This window comes from Centroberyx gerrardi, chromosome 13 (genome assembly GCF_048128805.1).
Source record: "Centroberyx gerrardi isolate f3 chromosome 13, fCenGer3.hap1.cur.20231027, whole genome shotgun sequence".
Lineage (NCBI taxonomy): Eukaryota > Metazoa > Chordata > Actinopteri > Beryciformes > Berycidae > Centroberyx > Centroberyx gerrardi.
In genome coordinates this window covers 11,100,817-11,114,906 of record NC_136009.1, presented here as the reverse complement: position 1 = coordinate 11,114,906, position 14,090 = coordinate 11,100,817, and the positions used below count along the sequence as shown (strand labels likewise).

The 14,090-nt window shown below is 43.0% G+C and overlaps 2 protein-coding genes across 2 annotated transcripts; one reads left to right on the top strand and one right to left on the bottom strand.

Annotated features, from left to right (window-relative positions):
- The first annotated feature begins 728 nt into the window (after window positions 1–728).
- bcl6ab (BCL6A transcription repressor b) lies at window positions 729–7,487 on the top strand. Its single transcript, XM_071908011.2, has 9 exons — window positions 729–764; window positions 2,657–2,828; window positions 3,168–3,389; window positions 3,495–4,358; window positions 4,494–4,621; window positions 4,793–4,960; window positions 5,067–5,197; window positions 5,569–5,706; window positions 6,091–7,487. Exons 1-9 carry the CDS (start codon window positions 734–736, stop codon window positions 6,232–6,234), a joined length of 1,998 nt encoding a protein of 665 aa, XP_071764112.1. The 5' UTR covers window positions 729–733; the 3' UTR covers window positions 6,235–7,487.
- Window positions 7,488–8,735: 1,248 nt separating this feature from the next.
- On the bottom strand, window positions 8,736–13,486 carry cmpk (cytidylate kinase). The gene is made up of 6 exons (XM_071908021.2): window positions 13,234–13,486; window positions 11,435–11,581; window positions 10,537–10,689; window positions 10,353–10,429; window positions 9,874–9,970; window positions 8,736–9,418 (listed from the first exon to the last, which is right to left on the bottom strand). The coding sequence occupies exons 1-6, from the start codon at window positions 13,375–13,377 to the stop codon at window positions 9,377–9,379; spliced, it is 660 nt and encodes a 219-aa protein (XP_071764122.1). The 5' UTR covers window positions 13,378–13,486; the 3' UTR covers window positions 8,736–9,376.
- Window positions 13,487–14,090: the final 604 nt, after the last annotated feature.

The window sequence follows — 14,090 nt, the reverse complement described above, 5'->3', positions numbered from 1 at the left end:
AGCAATATTGATACCAAAGGAGACGCCGGCGAGTTATCTCTATATACATGTATTTTGCTCCTAACTATGCGTTTCTTCGGATGGACCCTACATAATGAGAAAGGCTGATGAAGCGTGGTTGCTGACTAGAGCATAAACAATATATATCTGCATCTGATGAAGTGTCATCTGAGAGACCGAGCAACATAAAAACACGAGCAAAACAAAATTCACTCTAGTGTACACACGCCTAATCAAAAGTATAGTCCAACGCATGCAGCCGCCGCAAAACGATGCAGAAGGAACAGATCTGAAATTAGTGAATTTCCGTCGGAGAAATTCCGGTATGACTGCAGGATTAACATGACTTATTTCTCGTTTCTCCGCAGCACCCATGGAAGTAGACAGGTTTACCCCGAAAACACGCTGAAATTCTCCATGGTATATATAACTCGGTCAGGTGACCTTGTATTTGGACGCATCTACCCAAACAGGGGGATCAGGCCCCGCCAGAGACATCAAATGAATAGTTAAAATCCCTCACAGAGTTTATATCAAACCTAAAATGTTGTTTAGATGCTAGTGCTTCTTAAGTGCCGACATGTTAAGCCATATTCCATATTTACGACACAGACATGAACCGGGGCAGACAGGGGCTGCTCCCCCCCGCCGTGGGTGAAATGGTACGGCCCGCTGCTGAAATTCCGAGAATTAAGCTGCTGTGTTTCTTAGAACTGGATTCTCAGAACTGGTGATGCACAGAGTTTCGAGGAAACTTTTACAAGGTGACTTTTTTTTTTCTTTCTGCTATTTCTCAGTAAGCATTATGTCAGAAGTCTTGCGAAGTTGTACGGACGCGCATGTGGCCACCTCGGCTGCTCCGAGGCTGGATTATTAAATACTATTTTATAATACTATTTTGTGATTCCTTTTATATAGTAACGTTACATGTGAATTCTTAGATTTCACTGTTGTCTAGCCTAGGTGTTGGTTTTGACAGCTGCACTGTGTTTGACTGTCTGTGGCTTGGAAGAGCGGTTTACTCTGTTTGAATAGTCGGATTTAATTTTCTTACTCGTGTTTAGTATTTTTTTTTAAGTAGAATATTCCTGCTGCTGTTAGACTAATAACTGAGTGGATATTTACCACGATTTTAGTGACGTGAACCTGACCTATGCTACGGGTTTGCTAGCTCAGTGTTTAATCTATGTACTGAATAATATTTACTGAACTATTGGTCAAGTTCTGCCTGCTATCAGTGCCGTGCAAAGCCGCGCAACAGGACCAGCCTGTCTAGTCACATCTTGCTTTTCTTTTCGCCCTGCGCATTTCGTTTTCTCGCCTGGCTGTAATAATCATTTCACCTCACTAACCTTTACCAACGCATAGCCGATATATTTTAAACGATTTAATCCCCTAATACTTTATTTTAAAAAGTAAAACCCACGGCGTTGCACCCAGCCGTGGTAGCTAATGCTAATTCTAAACTTGGACGGACTTGTGTCGGCCTGTTAAATGGCATAGAAAGTTAAGCAGCATCAAAAAACCCTTTGAAATCACATCTTACGAAAGCCACCTCGTAGTTTAATATTTCAGGTTTATAAATAACTTGACGGGCTAGTAAATGTGAACGGGGTAAATAAGATGTGTTCTACTTATATCGGGGAACAGGAAACCTCTTAGTGTGCTGGCAACCTAATCTGTGCAGCCAGGACGGAATGTGCTTTGCCAAACACGTTTACAACCGACAGGACTCAACAGTGTTAGTTTGGTCGAGTGTAGTCAGTGTAAACCATAACCAAGCGGAATGATAATAAAATGTTAGTTCACACCTGGCACCGAATTTCAGATGTCAGCAATGTGGGTTTTCCATGTGCTTGTGTATAATTTGTAATTTAATGTCTCCTGTCTGAGTTGTTGCCGCCTACAGATGTAGACTAAACGTTATAAGACTACATAATATAGCCTATGCTGTCTCCTGTTTTCACTCAGAGAGCATATCAGTGTTTTTAATAATAACTTGTTATGTTAATAATATTAATTATATGTAATTATCTCGTCGTTAAGGCCTCATAATAAGTCAAACTTGACTGAATTGGTTCAGTGGTTTAATGGCGCCGCCTGTTGATGAAACACACTCACACACACACTTGCCAGGTTAAAAGCCAATTTTGATTGTAAGCCCTGAAGGCATGTGTAGCTATATGAGAAACTGGAATGATCCGAAAGTGACAAAATCAAAAAGTAACGCAGCAGTGTCTTTTTTTAGTTTTGTGGCTTGTGCAATGTGATTTCTCCAGTGTTCCAGTAATCATTTGTAGTCAGGATGTAGTGGAGGGTGAACTCACCTAAACTGTAAAACACAATTTACCCATCTTTTCAGGCTGACATATGTCTTCATGATGTAAATTCATAGTATACATCATATTAAGTAATATCAAACAGATATATAAATTATTTATTTAGTTGTTTTTGGTTGTTTATTTAGTTGTTGTTTTTTTTGCCTCATGATGGTGGCCAGCTGGAGGTCATGGTGTACCCACCTATTTATTTACCACTCCATCACTGTAGCCTTATGTATGAGTGCCTCTGTGTGGCCCTTCATGTAGGGATGGGTCTGTTTTTGAGCCGTGGATATGGTGTGAACAAACTCTTTCATATGTTTGCTCTCGCTCAGATTGTGACAGCATGGCCACAACTGCAGATGGCTGCATACAGTTCACACGCCACGCAGGCGACGTCCTGCTCAACTTCAACCGCCTCCGCAGCAGGGACATCCTGACCGATGTCACCATCCAGGTGGACGGACAGCGTTTCCGCGCTCACAAGACAATCCTGGTGGCCTGCAGGTACGCTCCAAAACCTGCAGTGTTTGTTGCATTGAATTCATCACAAATTGACAAAATAATGGCACCACTCATCAGGAATTGTCCCTAGAAATTTAGTTGATAGAAGCCGGTTTGGAAGTTTTGGTGACAAGTGTTATTAAATAAAGGGACATTGCCTTATCTTAGGGTTTAGTGAATTGACGCACCTGACACACCTTCCTGTGAAGAGTTGGTTCGAACTAAATTGGATTAACTAAAGGGATTGTATAACCTAATTTCATGCCTCTCCCAAATAAATTGGGATGCTTTTCATCTGTATAGATGTGTAACACAACACTCCCCTCTCTTTCTTGCTTATAGTGGCTTCTTTTACTCCATTTTCATGGACCCTGAGAATGCAAACCTTAGTGCCATCAGCTTGGACCCCAAAGTGGACGCCAAGGGTTTGTCCATCCTGCTGGACTTCATGTACACCTCCCGTCTGAACCTTAAGGATAGTCTGGTCCTGGCCACCATGAACGCAGCCCTCTACCTCCAGATGGAACATGTGGTCGACACCTGCCACAGGTTCATCAAGTCCAGGTAGGGGAGCAAAGAAAACGTGATAATGAATTCACTGCTATCTACATAAATATGAACGCGATCTGAATTGGAATTTATAATTTTTCCTTGGATGTGTTTCTCCAGGCATCAGTCTCTGAATATGCAGATTGAAGAGGTACAGAACAACTCGGTGCATCTGTCTGAGGACATTTCTGCTGTGAGGCCCGTTGATGAAAAAGAGACAAACTTTAGACCTAACCACACGTCGACCTCATCCCCTCTCCAGGAGTGCAGGGCTTATCTCCCCAGTGTTTTCAGCGGCATCAACACCTCAGGCTCCTATCACGTCTACGGACACCTCCACATCCCTGTTGGGAAGCTGGATGACGCCCATAAGGTCGGCGCCCTTCCCCGAGGAGGTGCTTTATCTCAGAAACTCTGCACTCAGGTACCCGGCACCAACCTGGCTCGCACCGAGTCCACCGCCATCATCCACCACCCCGTGCCATCCCACCCCAACTTCCCCACCACGATCATCCGACCTCTGCCTAGCTCCGCCTGCCAAACAGGGGCCCACGGGAGCCTTCAAGGGCCTGGCTCCCCCATGGAGGAGGAGACCGTTCAGCACCCGCAAACCAGCTGCCTGGGTTCGTCCCCAGGCTTCGGTAAAGGCGTCATCTGTAGCCCCCAGAGCCCGCTCAGGTCTGACTGCCAGCCCAACTCCCCCACCGAGTCCAGCAGCAGCAGAAACGCCAGCCTGAGCCTCAAACAGCCCTCTGGCTGCTCCGAGGAAGCCAAGGCCCGCAACTGGAAGAAGTACAAGTTCATTGTTATGAACCAGACTTCTGATGAGAGTGACAAGGAGGCTCAGGGAGGCAGTGCCGAAGCTGGAGCCCCGTCCCCTACATCAAGCCCCTGCAAGGCCGACGGGTCAGGTGGACACAGTGAGCCGGACGAGCATAGAGAAGAAATGCCCATGTCTCAGATCGCTCACCACACCAGCAGCAGGTGAAACTCCATGACACTGACAGAATTAACAGTAAAATACAGCTTGGATATCTGTTCTGCTTTAATGAAAGAGATCTTTCTTATTAAAATGTCCATAACTTCACATTAACTCTGTGGTCTTCTTCCTTTATGTAGCCACCTCAGATGCTCCTCCTGTGGCTGTGACAGCCCTCAGTGCCTGGAGATGAGTTCCCTCTCTCCTGGTTCATACAGCGGAGAGGAGACTACCAAACTACACTCAGAGTACTCCACCTCCAGCTGTGGTGAGCGTCCTCCTGGAGACGATAATCAACAAAGTTATAGTATTAGTCTATATGTACTACACTGCCAGTAATTCAGCAGGTTTATTTTAGCAGGAAAAAATCCCACAGAGGCATACTGGATGCACAATTGTATGCGCACATTGATTGAAACTCTTTCGCTTCCTTCTACAGAAAACAACACCTACTTCTGCAATGGGTGCGACTCCAAATTCACAGAGGAAGATTCCCTGAAAGACCATATGCTCCAGGTCCACAGCGACAAGCCATACAAGTGTGACTGCTGCCAGGCCGCCTTCCGCTACAAAGGCAACCTGGCCAGCCACAAGACAGTTCACACCGGTGAGATTAACAACATCTGATAGACTGTCCATTGTATCTTCACATTAGGCTTTATGGACGTCAGTGTCTCATTGCACACCCTGACCCTGTTCATGTAAAATTGCAGGAGCGAAGCCGTACCACTGCAACATTTGCGGTGCTCAGTTCAACCGACCAGCCAACCTTAAGACCCACACCCGCATCCACTCAGGAGAGAAGCCGTACAAGTGTGAGACCTGCGGTTCCCGATTTGTCCAGGTGAGAGGCGTAGAAGTTTAGACACTGATACAGTCAGAACAAAACAGCCAAACTTCATACTTACACCACAGGTTCCCCCTATAGAGTAGATGATCTCATTCATTTCTGGAGTATCTTGCTGCATACATTTGCATATCATTGAGGAAAAAGTGATTTTCTTGAAACTTCCATAACTCTTTAATAGAGTTCATATTGATACCACCCATGTTATGTGAAGACAAGTGTGTTGGCAGAGACATATTTGCTAATCAATGCATTAATTAGCTTAATTAATGACCTCATTAGCATAGCTGGTTCTGGTTAATGCGTCATGGTGATTATGGCGGGACATTAAGTAGCTCAAGTGCCTCTTGTTTCTGATTTTCTCCCAGGTGGCCCATCTTCGTGCCCATGTGCTAATTCACACCGGGGAAAAGCCATACCCCTGTGAGATCTGTGGAACACACTTCCGCCATCTTCAGACACTCAAGAGCCACATGCGTATTCATACCGGAGAGAAGCCGTATCATGTAAGCTCCCTACTCAGTCTCCTCTCCTGACCCAGTGTGCCTGCTGGTCAAATGGAGAGTAATCCCGTCCTCCCTGTGATTCAACTGGCTATCAATAGTTATAAGCCCTGTGGCCAAGAGCGGTAATCCTGGAAAGCTATAAGCTATGTCTGTGTCAGTAACATGAGTGTAAATGCATTTTTAGCATGGGTAGGAATCAGACCCCCTAACCCTGAGAGTTGCACTCTGCCCTTAGAGCTGAACAGGAACACCATGACCCAGTTTGGCACCGATTGTACAGCTATGGTCAAAGCCCCAGGAAACTGAAATCCTGCTCAGCTACTTTGAAAACTGACTATTTAAAAAGTGATTCTAATGGAAATATGTTTTTCTCTTTCTCCTCAGTGTGAAAAATGTGACCTCCACTTCAGACACAAGAGTCAGCTGAGGCTTCACCTGCGACAGAAGCACGGCGCCGTCACCAACACCAAGGCTCAGTATCGCAGGACTGCCACCAACCTGATCGTTGGCCTGGCCAAGTCCTGCTGAGCCCGGTACTATCCAGTTGTTTATCATTTGTTTGTTTGTTTTTTCCTTTTGCATCTGCCACCATGTTGTCAAAAGATTTTTATTTTTTCTAAATACAAACACAGAAACATATAAATATCATATATATTTGTCATTTATGCATTTGTAAATGATGCACAATATTTTATATAAGCTCTTTGGTATTTCAAAGATTGTAGAAGTTTATGCTTTCCTTGTGAATGTCTAACAATAGAATGTACATTTTGAATGTGAATTTGAGCTGTATTTTGCATTTACTTAACAGAATGTCAGCATTGAAGGACGGTCTTTCTCATTCAGATTGAGAGACACTGTTACGATCCTGTTTGAGATATCGGTATGGACTTGCCTAGTAATGCGGTAACATTTTCAGTTAGGTTGTTTTTGTGAATAAGATAATATATATTTACAGATTGCCATCTGCTGGCAGAGTATGATTGTATTTACACAAATGTAAAGTTTCTTTATCTTTAGTGCAGTGGGCTTCACTGACTGTCAATAAGCAAGGGCTTGTTATTTTGTCATTGCATAGTTTTGGTACGTATTGTTGTATGTACATATTTTCATTCATTATTTTATGTTATGTACATATTTTCATTTTTTTCTTTGTCTCAGTACGTTCTACTGCTGTTATTTTGCACACACATTATGCTGTAACTCATATATTTTCATACTTTTCATTGATACATTTCTACTTAATATGTTCTTGACACATTGGAATTGTTGGTTATGTTTAGTAACCCCCACTCGCTATATTCCTATTTATATTCTATTTTTTCTTTGCTTTGTCCTATTACCATTTTGCTGCTGCAACGACCCAATTTCCCCACAGGGATCATTAGAGTTTCATCTTATTTGATCTTACCTTATCTAATCTTATGTATTATAGTGCACTTGTACATACGCAGTGTATTCACCGTGCCTTACACTGAGATTTTTCCAGTGGCTTCCTTCCCAGACTAAGTGTTAACGCATATAAGTTTGACAGCATGAAATTGCTCTTACGATGCATAGTACTTTTTCCCCATTCAGTTCATTGCCATTTTGTCATGTGTATGCATGTCAGGTACTGTTTTTTGTAAGCTCATTGTCTATTGTTATAGCTCTAAGACTGTAAATACACCAGGCCTCAAGCTAAAACATGCTCAGGAATGTTAGCAATATGTTAGCAACATGTCTTTGTAACTGCAGAGTATATGAAAATGAAAATAAAAGATACAGAAATAAAGAATGAATTATATATTGAGACAGAAGTGTTCATTATTTTTCTTTCTTCCTTTTCTTTGATAAAATACAATGATGGGTTAAGCGATGACTTAACTAAACCTTGGCTGAATCACTGCTCATGCAGCTCATGCAGAGTGCATTAACAGGACGTCCTGTGCAGTGGAGCAGTGCAGCACTGCAGGTGTAGGTAAGGTATATGGGCTATATGGCAGTGTTCCAAAGTAAGGATTCAGGTTGCTCTCTTATCCCAAGTTATTCACAGACCCTCATTCCTTTTCCTTCACAGATATAATTAAACTGGCTGGGCGGAGGTGGTGGAGATTAGCAGCATGACCCATGGATGGTTAACTGTCTGTAAGAGCCAGTAGATCAACCTATGGCTCTGTAGGGAACATAGCAAAAAGCTATGGGGAGGGGTGGGGGGTTGGATGGATGGACAAGGCCATGAACCATCTGAACAGGACTTTCCCATTTCTCAAATAGCGTGTCAGGCTGCCCCCTGCTGGCTGTTTAGGTTGAAAGCAACCAAGCAGTGTTCAGGAGTTTTATGGATTCGTAAATTGTTGTATAGTAGGGAACAGCTATACTGCATTTGTATTGTAGGTGGAAGCTACTGCTCTACACTAAAAAATCTTGTATAGTAGGAAATAATTATACAATAGGAGCAGTTCACAACTGCCAACTGTTTAACGTGTTTAAAATAAAGTTAACACTAAGGCTGGGAAGGCAACCACTAGATGATTTCCTTTATAGATGCTGACTTCAATAACTACACACACATATATATATATATATATATATATGTACAACCCTTAAAAACACTTGAGTTTAGATCCTAGAGTGACTTTAAACAGTAATAGACATTGGAGGGAAAAAAAAGTCAGTATTCATTTTTCAGTTTTATTTCCCCACGTTCATATGGAAACAGTAGCAGATTTGATAAAACGTCCCTTTTTCCATTGTGTTTGTCATCCATGCTTAGTCATAGATGGTGATCTTATGGTGCAACGCTTTAACACGTAGAGCCAAATGTTCATGGAAGAATGAGCCTTCCATCACAGAAACTTTGTATCCGACAGCTTTACAGGACACAAAAACACCCTGACTGATAGGAGAGCTGCATTAAGCAGTCTGGCCATGCCCACTTTCATGGAAGTGCAAACTCATTTATGGCTAATGTGAAATTAATTCCTCTAAGCAAATGGGCTCTGCTTGTTGCTCTGGTCCTCTTCTCGTTGTTCATAAAACATGAGACAGTTGTTTAACGCGTTTTATTTGTACACCAGGCAGAGGCCACTCTGTTAAAGTGTGAAACAAGATGGATCCCACCGTCAGCCCGGTCCATCATCATCACGACCGGTCTCAGGTGAAAACAACCATTTGGTCTGTGAGAAGCATTACAGCCGCTCTGGAGATGCTGCTACCAATCACACGCTAATCTGAGGACTAGACAAGACGTTTATGTGATTTTTGTGACCATTTCTGTGAGGTTGCAGTACTATAAGTGTCTTTGCTTGACAACAATAATAAATGTCTTACCAAGCTAGCAATACTACTTGTTCCTATGCAAAGGCCTATGATGAGAGATACAGCAGTGCAGATGAACTAGTGCCACTGTGAACTGTGACAAGTCGCTCACAGATGGCTGCTAGTCATCTCTACTTCTCATTCACACCCATACACACATACATACATACATACATACATACATACATACAGTACACACACTCTTGAACCAGCAATGTAGCATTTACAAAAGAGACAAAAAAAAAAAAGATGACAAAAAAAGTAAAAAGTCATATGAATGAACATATAAACTTATTATAGTGTAACTGCAGTTGATAAAAAGAACTAAACTAAAAAGGTAACTGTGAATATTGTTGGCAGCTGGGGAAGCTCAACCCTCTTTGTCTAGGACGGATTTCACATCAGCAAACACCTGAAAGAGAAGCAACAGAAAAATACATGTGTGAGCGTGCAATGATACAAATAAATGGAGTATATATTTCGATACAAGCCAAGTCATTTCAAAATTTTCCCCATTAAAATTATTCAAGATTAAATCTACTCATTCATTCATTCACCCCCCATCTTGACTTCAAGTATTACAATGCCACGGACTATCATGATACCACACCAAACAATGAAAAACCTGCATGTTTATTAATGTTGGATTGTCGATGTGGTTCTAGATACAAAAACTGGTGAACATAACCTGGCAAACTGAACGTCTCCTTTGTTAGTTTTCTTGTTTGTCTTGAAATGATCTGCTTTAACCGTTTAATTAGACACATCTGTATTCATATCCTTCCTATGAAATACCATGAAATATTATATTGTAGGGATGGGACGGGGGTCGCAGTCCTGCGTCTTGTGTACCGGCCGTTTACTCACCTCGTCCACACCACGAGAGGCATCTACGGTGCGCACCTTGCCCTGTTTCTCATACTGGTCAATGATTGGCCGCGTGGACTGCAGGTAGGTCTGTATCCTGCAGCACAGGAAAAGACGCCTCGTTATTGGGGTCGGCCAGCACAGGGGACCCAGAGGAGGAACAAATTAGGTCAAAAATACACATGCAGGCACGCAACAGGAAGCTAAATGGGTCGCAGAAGTCCATACTGATCAGATATGCTTGCTGTGCTTTGTTACAGACAAATCAATACATGAAATCAATTAATGGTCAAAGAAGGCAGTACATCTTTGGAAGTACGACGCTCATAGAGGGACAGAGTATAATTTGGAAACTGGACCTAATGTGAAGAGAAAAGTGGCTCAAGCTCTCCTGCCAGTGTTAATTGGAGACTTGATGGTTTGGTTGGAGTGGAAGAGGGAAGGGAAATTATCACAGCATTCTGGTTGCAGGACTGTACCGTTTCTCCAAGCTTTCTCTGTTGTCATCTGTGCGTCCGCTGCTCTTCCCTCTTTCTAGACATCTGTTGATGCAAACCTGCAGACAAGACAATGTCCTCAACATCAAACAGCTCTCAGGATATCAACCCACCAATGTGAAGCGTAACACTAAATCGTATTAGATTTCTTGCCTCCATGACCCACCTCATTGCCACAGTCAAAGAAAAGCACAAATTTGACATCTGCTTTCCCGTCCATGACGGTGGTCCATCCCTGGAGGTTGTTCTCGTTGCGGGGGAAGCCGTCTATGAGGAAACGGAACTTTTTCTCATCTGCCTGCATGGTCTCTTCCATGGCCTAAAGGAACAAAAACAAAATCCTGATCAGCAACATTCTTTCTCTAAACGTGATTTCGCTGCCAAAATGCTCATATGTTTTCAAAAGACAAGCACCAGTGACTGTAGAACCTGATTCCAGGCATCCAGACGAACCAATTAAAGAAACGGGCACAACAAACAAAATCGATAGCAACAAACAAACTATATTCAATATGCTGACTGTACAGGTTGTGCACGATTTTTACTTTTCATATAAACCATGGACAAGGATTTCAGGAGTATAAACATTTCATTCAGGCTTCCAACCACAAAAGAAGGTTTGGATAATAGCAAGTACAGATTCTGTATAGTCCCACAGCACATTGTGGTTTTGCAAGCTACAGCTAGCTAGCTAAAACCAATTTCAAAACACACTGTAATGTGGAAATATCAGCCATGATCCATATATATGTAGATATACATTTCCAATAATATATATATTTTTTTAAAAAGGAGCAGAAAAAAAGGAGAATTGTGAAAAATTTGTTAAAGTGTGAAAATTCATAGTTAACGTTGAATTTTCACAATAACAGAACTTGTAGTTGCTTTTATTAAATAAATAAACAGACGTGATTTGCAGAAAATAATTTTCTTCGGTGCTGTAAACCTTGACAAAATGTGATAGCACACAGGTACACAGTGACACAGTTCTGCTGTAATAACCTGGATGATTTCAGCTGGTATGTTACACAAACCAGACATCAATAGCTGCATTTGGTACGTACCTTCTTAAGTAAGTTGATGGTGATCTCTACAGGGACAATTTTTCCTTCCTTTATGAAGTTGTCGATGAGCTGTCCGAACTCTGACCCCTCTCTAGCTCGCTCTGCCCTCAGCAAGTCCCCAGCCGACAGATGGGTGTAGCTGTAGTTCTGAGAGACAGCAAGAGAGACACACACACATTTTAAAAAATATATATATTATAAACTGACCTATTCATATGTAATAAACTGGAATCTCTACAAAGCACTTAAAGATCAAATTGGGTGTAATTTAGTTCATTACTGATATATAGCAATGGATAATTGGTCATCATTTAATCCATGTTTGTAGCTCTATTAATACTAAAGGCCTGCAGTGGGGAGGAGAGCCTTATAAGAAATGCTAAATCCCTCTCAGTCGCAGGCCGAGGCAAAAGGCCAGTCCTTGTGCGCTGGATGAATGGAGTCTCTATGCATAGCTGCCATTCAGGCTTAACCACCATACCCTCAGCAAGGCAGGCAACACCCAGTAACACCCATGAACAAGAGTTAGGTTGTAGAGTCTCTCTCTCTGCGAGTCAGTCTAACACACACACACACATCAAAGCAGACTGAACGTCAGTCCCATGGAAGCCAGGCCAGCCCCCTGTGGACCTGCAGCTTCGTGAGCTTTTATGGGTCTGACTCTCAGACGAACATCAAAGGAGCGTCCTCGGAAAGTGAAACAGTTCATCAAAGATTTCTTTCAGACTTTCACTTTTCAAACTTTCTGCGGGATTGTTAAAAATAACTTTATCTGCAAATAAACTTTGCAGTGCGGAGATAAAAAGCTTGCATATTGTATTAAGCAAGCCCCCAGTAGATATATTTTATCAATCACACAAATGTGTCAAACCCGTGGCCCTTCTTCAGGATGTAAACTGCATACAAACATTATATCCAAGAGAAGACCTGACTGAAAATATTTATTGGGAGCCTTCTTAACACAGTGTGTGGCTTCGTTACCATTGGACTGATTCACTCTGCCTGAATTAATGTGGGCAAGCACAGAATAATTGATTATCTGATTTCATATTGTGCACAAACTACTAAATAGACTAGAAGACAGCAAAGTTGAGCAGCCATGATCCAAAATAGAGCCACGGTGGCATGCCATCACTGAAGCTATCAGGAAAATACAGATAACTAACCATTCTTCGTTCGTAAATATCTACGTCACCATCTGTCTGTTTGTTCAAAGTCTCTGTTGGGAGCGTCAGGTGCACTCCAGACTGACACTGATCATTACATAACAGGCACTGCCTAGATAAGTCAATGATACGGTTGCAACATAGGGCGAAATGTCAATAGGGTATCACTGGGTGGCTGTTTGTGCTGTGTTTGCATGGTGTAGCTACTCAGTAGACATCACCTTAGCTTATTTTTTTAGGCATATGATCTGAAGACTTCCCAACAATAAAAAGATCCAGTGGGGTGAAAGTGGGGTGAAATTCATTGTATTTTTTTCTTCTCGCCTCAGTCGCCAAAAGAGTAAGACTGAGAAAGATTTGAAGAGCTAACAACATTGAAACGGTGGTTTATAGTTGTTACTTGCCAGTGCAGTCCAGCCTTCACCCTGTATGGCTAACAGCTAGCTAGCCGGCTAATACAGAGGTTCATTTTAGAGGACAACCGGAAGTTGGTGTAATTAATGATATAAAGACGCCTTTAAAACACAACATCACCCCGACATACACTAAATTATATTTTCCTAATGATTTGTTGAATCCTAACCGTCACGCTCGACTCCTTTTCATTGTTCTTTCTCTCGCCATCTCTCCTACCTCCACGATTTTGGAGCACTGAGTCCCCTTCCCGGCGCCAGGCCCGCCCAGCACGAACACAACCTGAGGCTTCATCATCAGCGCGACCCTGTACAAAACCTTCGGCACCCTCTGGGAAAAGTTACAGAGAAAACGGACAATCATAAACCGGACACGAAAAGCAAACAGCACAACAAACTACAAACATGAACCGAGAGCCGAGAATGAAAGACCGGTGAATGCGTGTCAGTTATCAGTGGGAAGTCGATGGGCCAACCGACACCACTTCCGCTATTGACACCAGCAACCAATGGGATTTCAGATCGGCGTGACTCACGCTTGTAGCCACGCCCGCTCGCGCTTGTTATTTTTTTCAATGCAGAGGTCGGGTGACGCCCCTCCCTGACTGCCTGCCTCTCCAGCATCAGCACCTCCAACCCGAACAACGCGACCCGCGGCTAAGATGCTCTGCTTTCCGAGCGGTTTAGAGCCGTGATGCTCACCGGGTCGAGGACACAGAGTACGGATGAGTCGAGCAACCGAGAGGCGTTTGAGCGGCTGGGTATATTCATTGTTTTGTGCACATTATACGCTGCCTCGCTGCCTCCATTCATGATGCACCATTCATGCATCCCTAAGAATGGAAGCACATTGCGAGGAAAACATTAAAATATAGCCCCGTTGTGTCTCCGCGATGAGTCACATCCTCGCGCATTTGGGGAAGTTTCTTTTCACGCTGCAGTAGGGTCAAAGTGATGAAGCTGTGGCGAGCACCTATCTCGCCTTTTCTCTTTTGAGGGCGCCGCGCAAATGTAGGGCTAATACGAGCCAAGCAAACAAAGGCATCCAGCCCCCTCTGACGCACCTGCTGCCCTGTC

Coding starts and splice junctions, on each gene's coding strand:
- bcl6ab (XM_071908011.2), top strand. CDS start 734: ATGCACAGAGTTTCGAGGAAACTTTTACAAG. Junction 765..2,656: donor TTCGAGGAAACTTTTACAAG/GTGACTTTTTTT, acceptor GCTCTCGCTCAG/ATTGTGACAGCATGGCCACA. Junction 5,707..6,090: donor CCGGAGAGAAGCCGTATCAT/GTAAGCTCCCTA, acceptor CTTTCTCCTCAG/TGTGAAAAATGTGACCTCCA.
- cmpk (XM_071908021.2), bottom strand. CDS start 13,377: ATGATTGTCCGTTTTCTCTGTAACTTTTCCCAGAGGGTGCCGAAGGTT. Junction 10,430..10,536: donor TCTTTGACTGTGGCAATGAG/GTGGGTCATGGA, acceptor TCTTGTCTGCAG/GTTTGCATCAACAGATGTCT. Junction 9,419..9,873: donor CCTCTCGTGGTGTGGACGAG/GTGAGTAAACGG, acceptor CTTCTCTTTCAG/GTGTTTGCTGATGTGAAATC.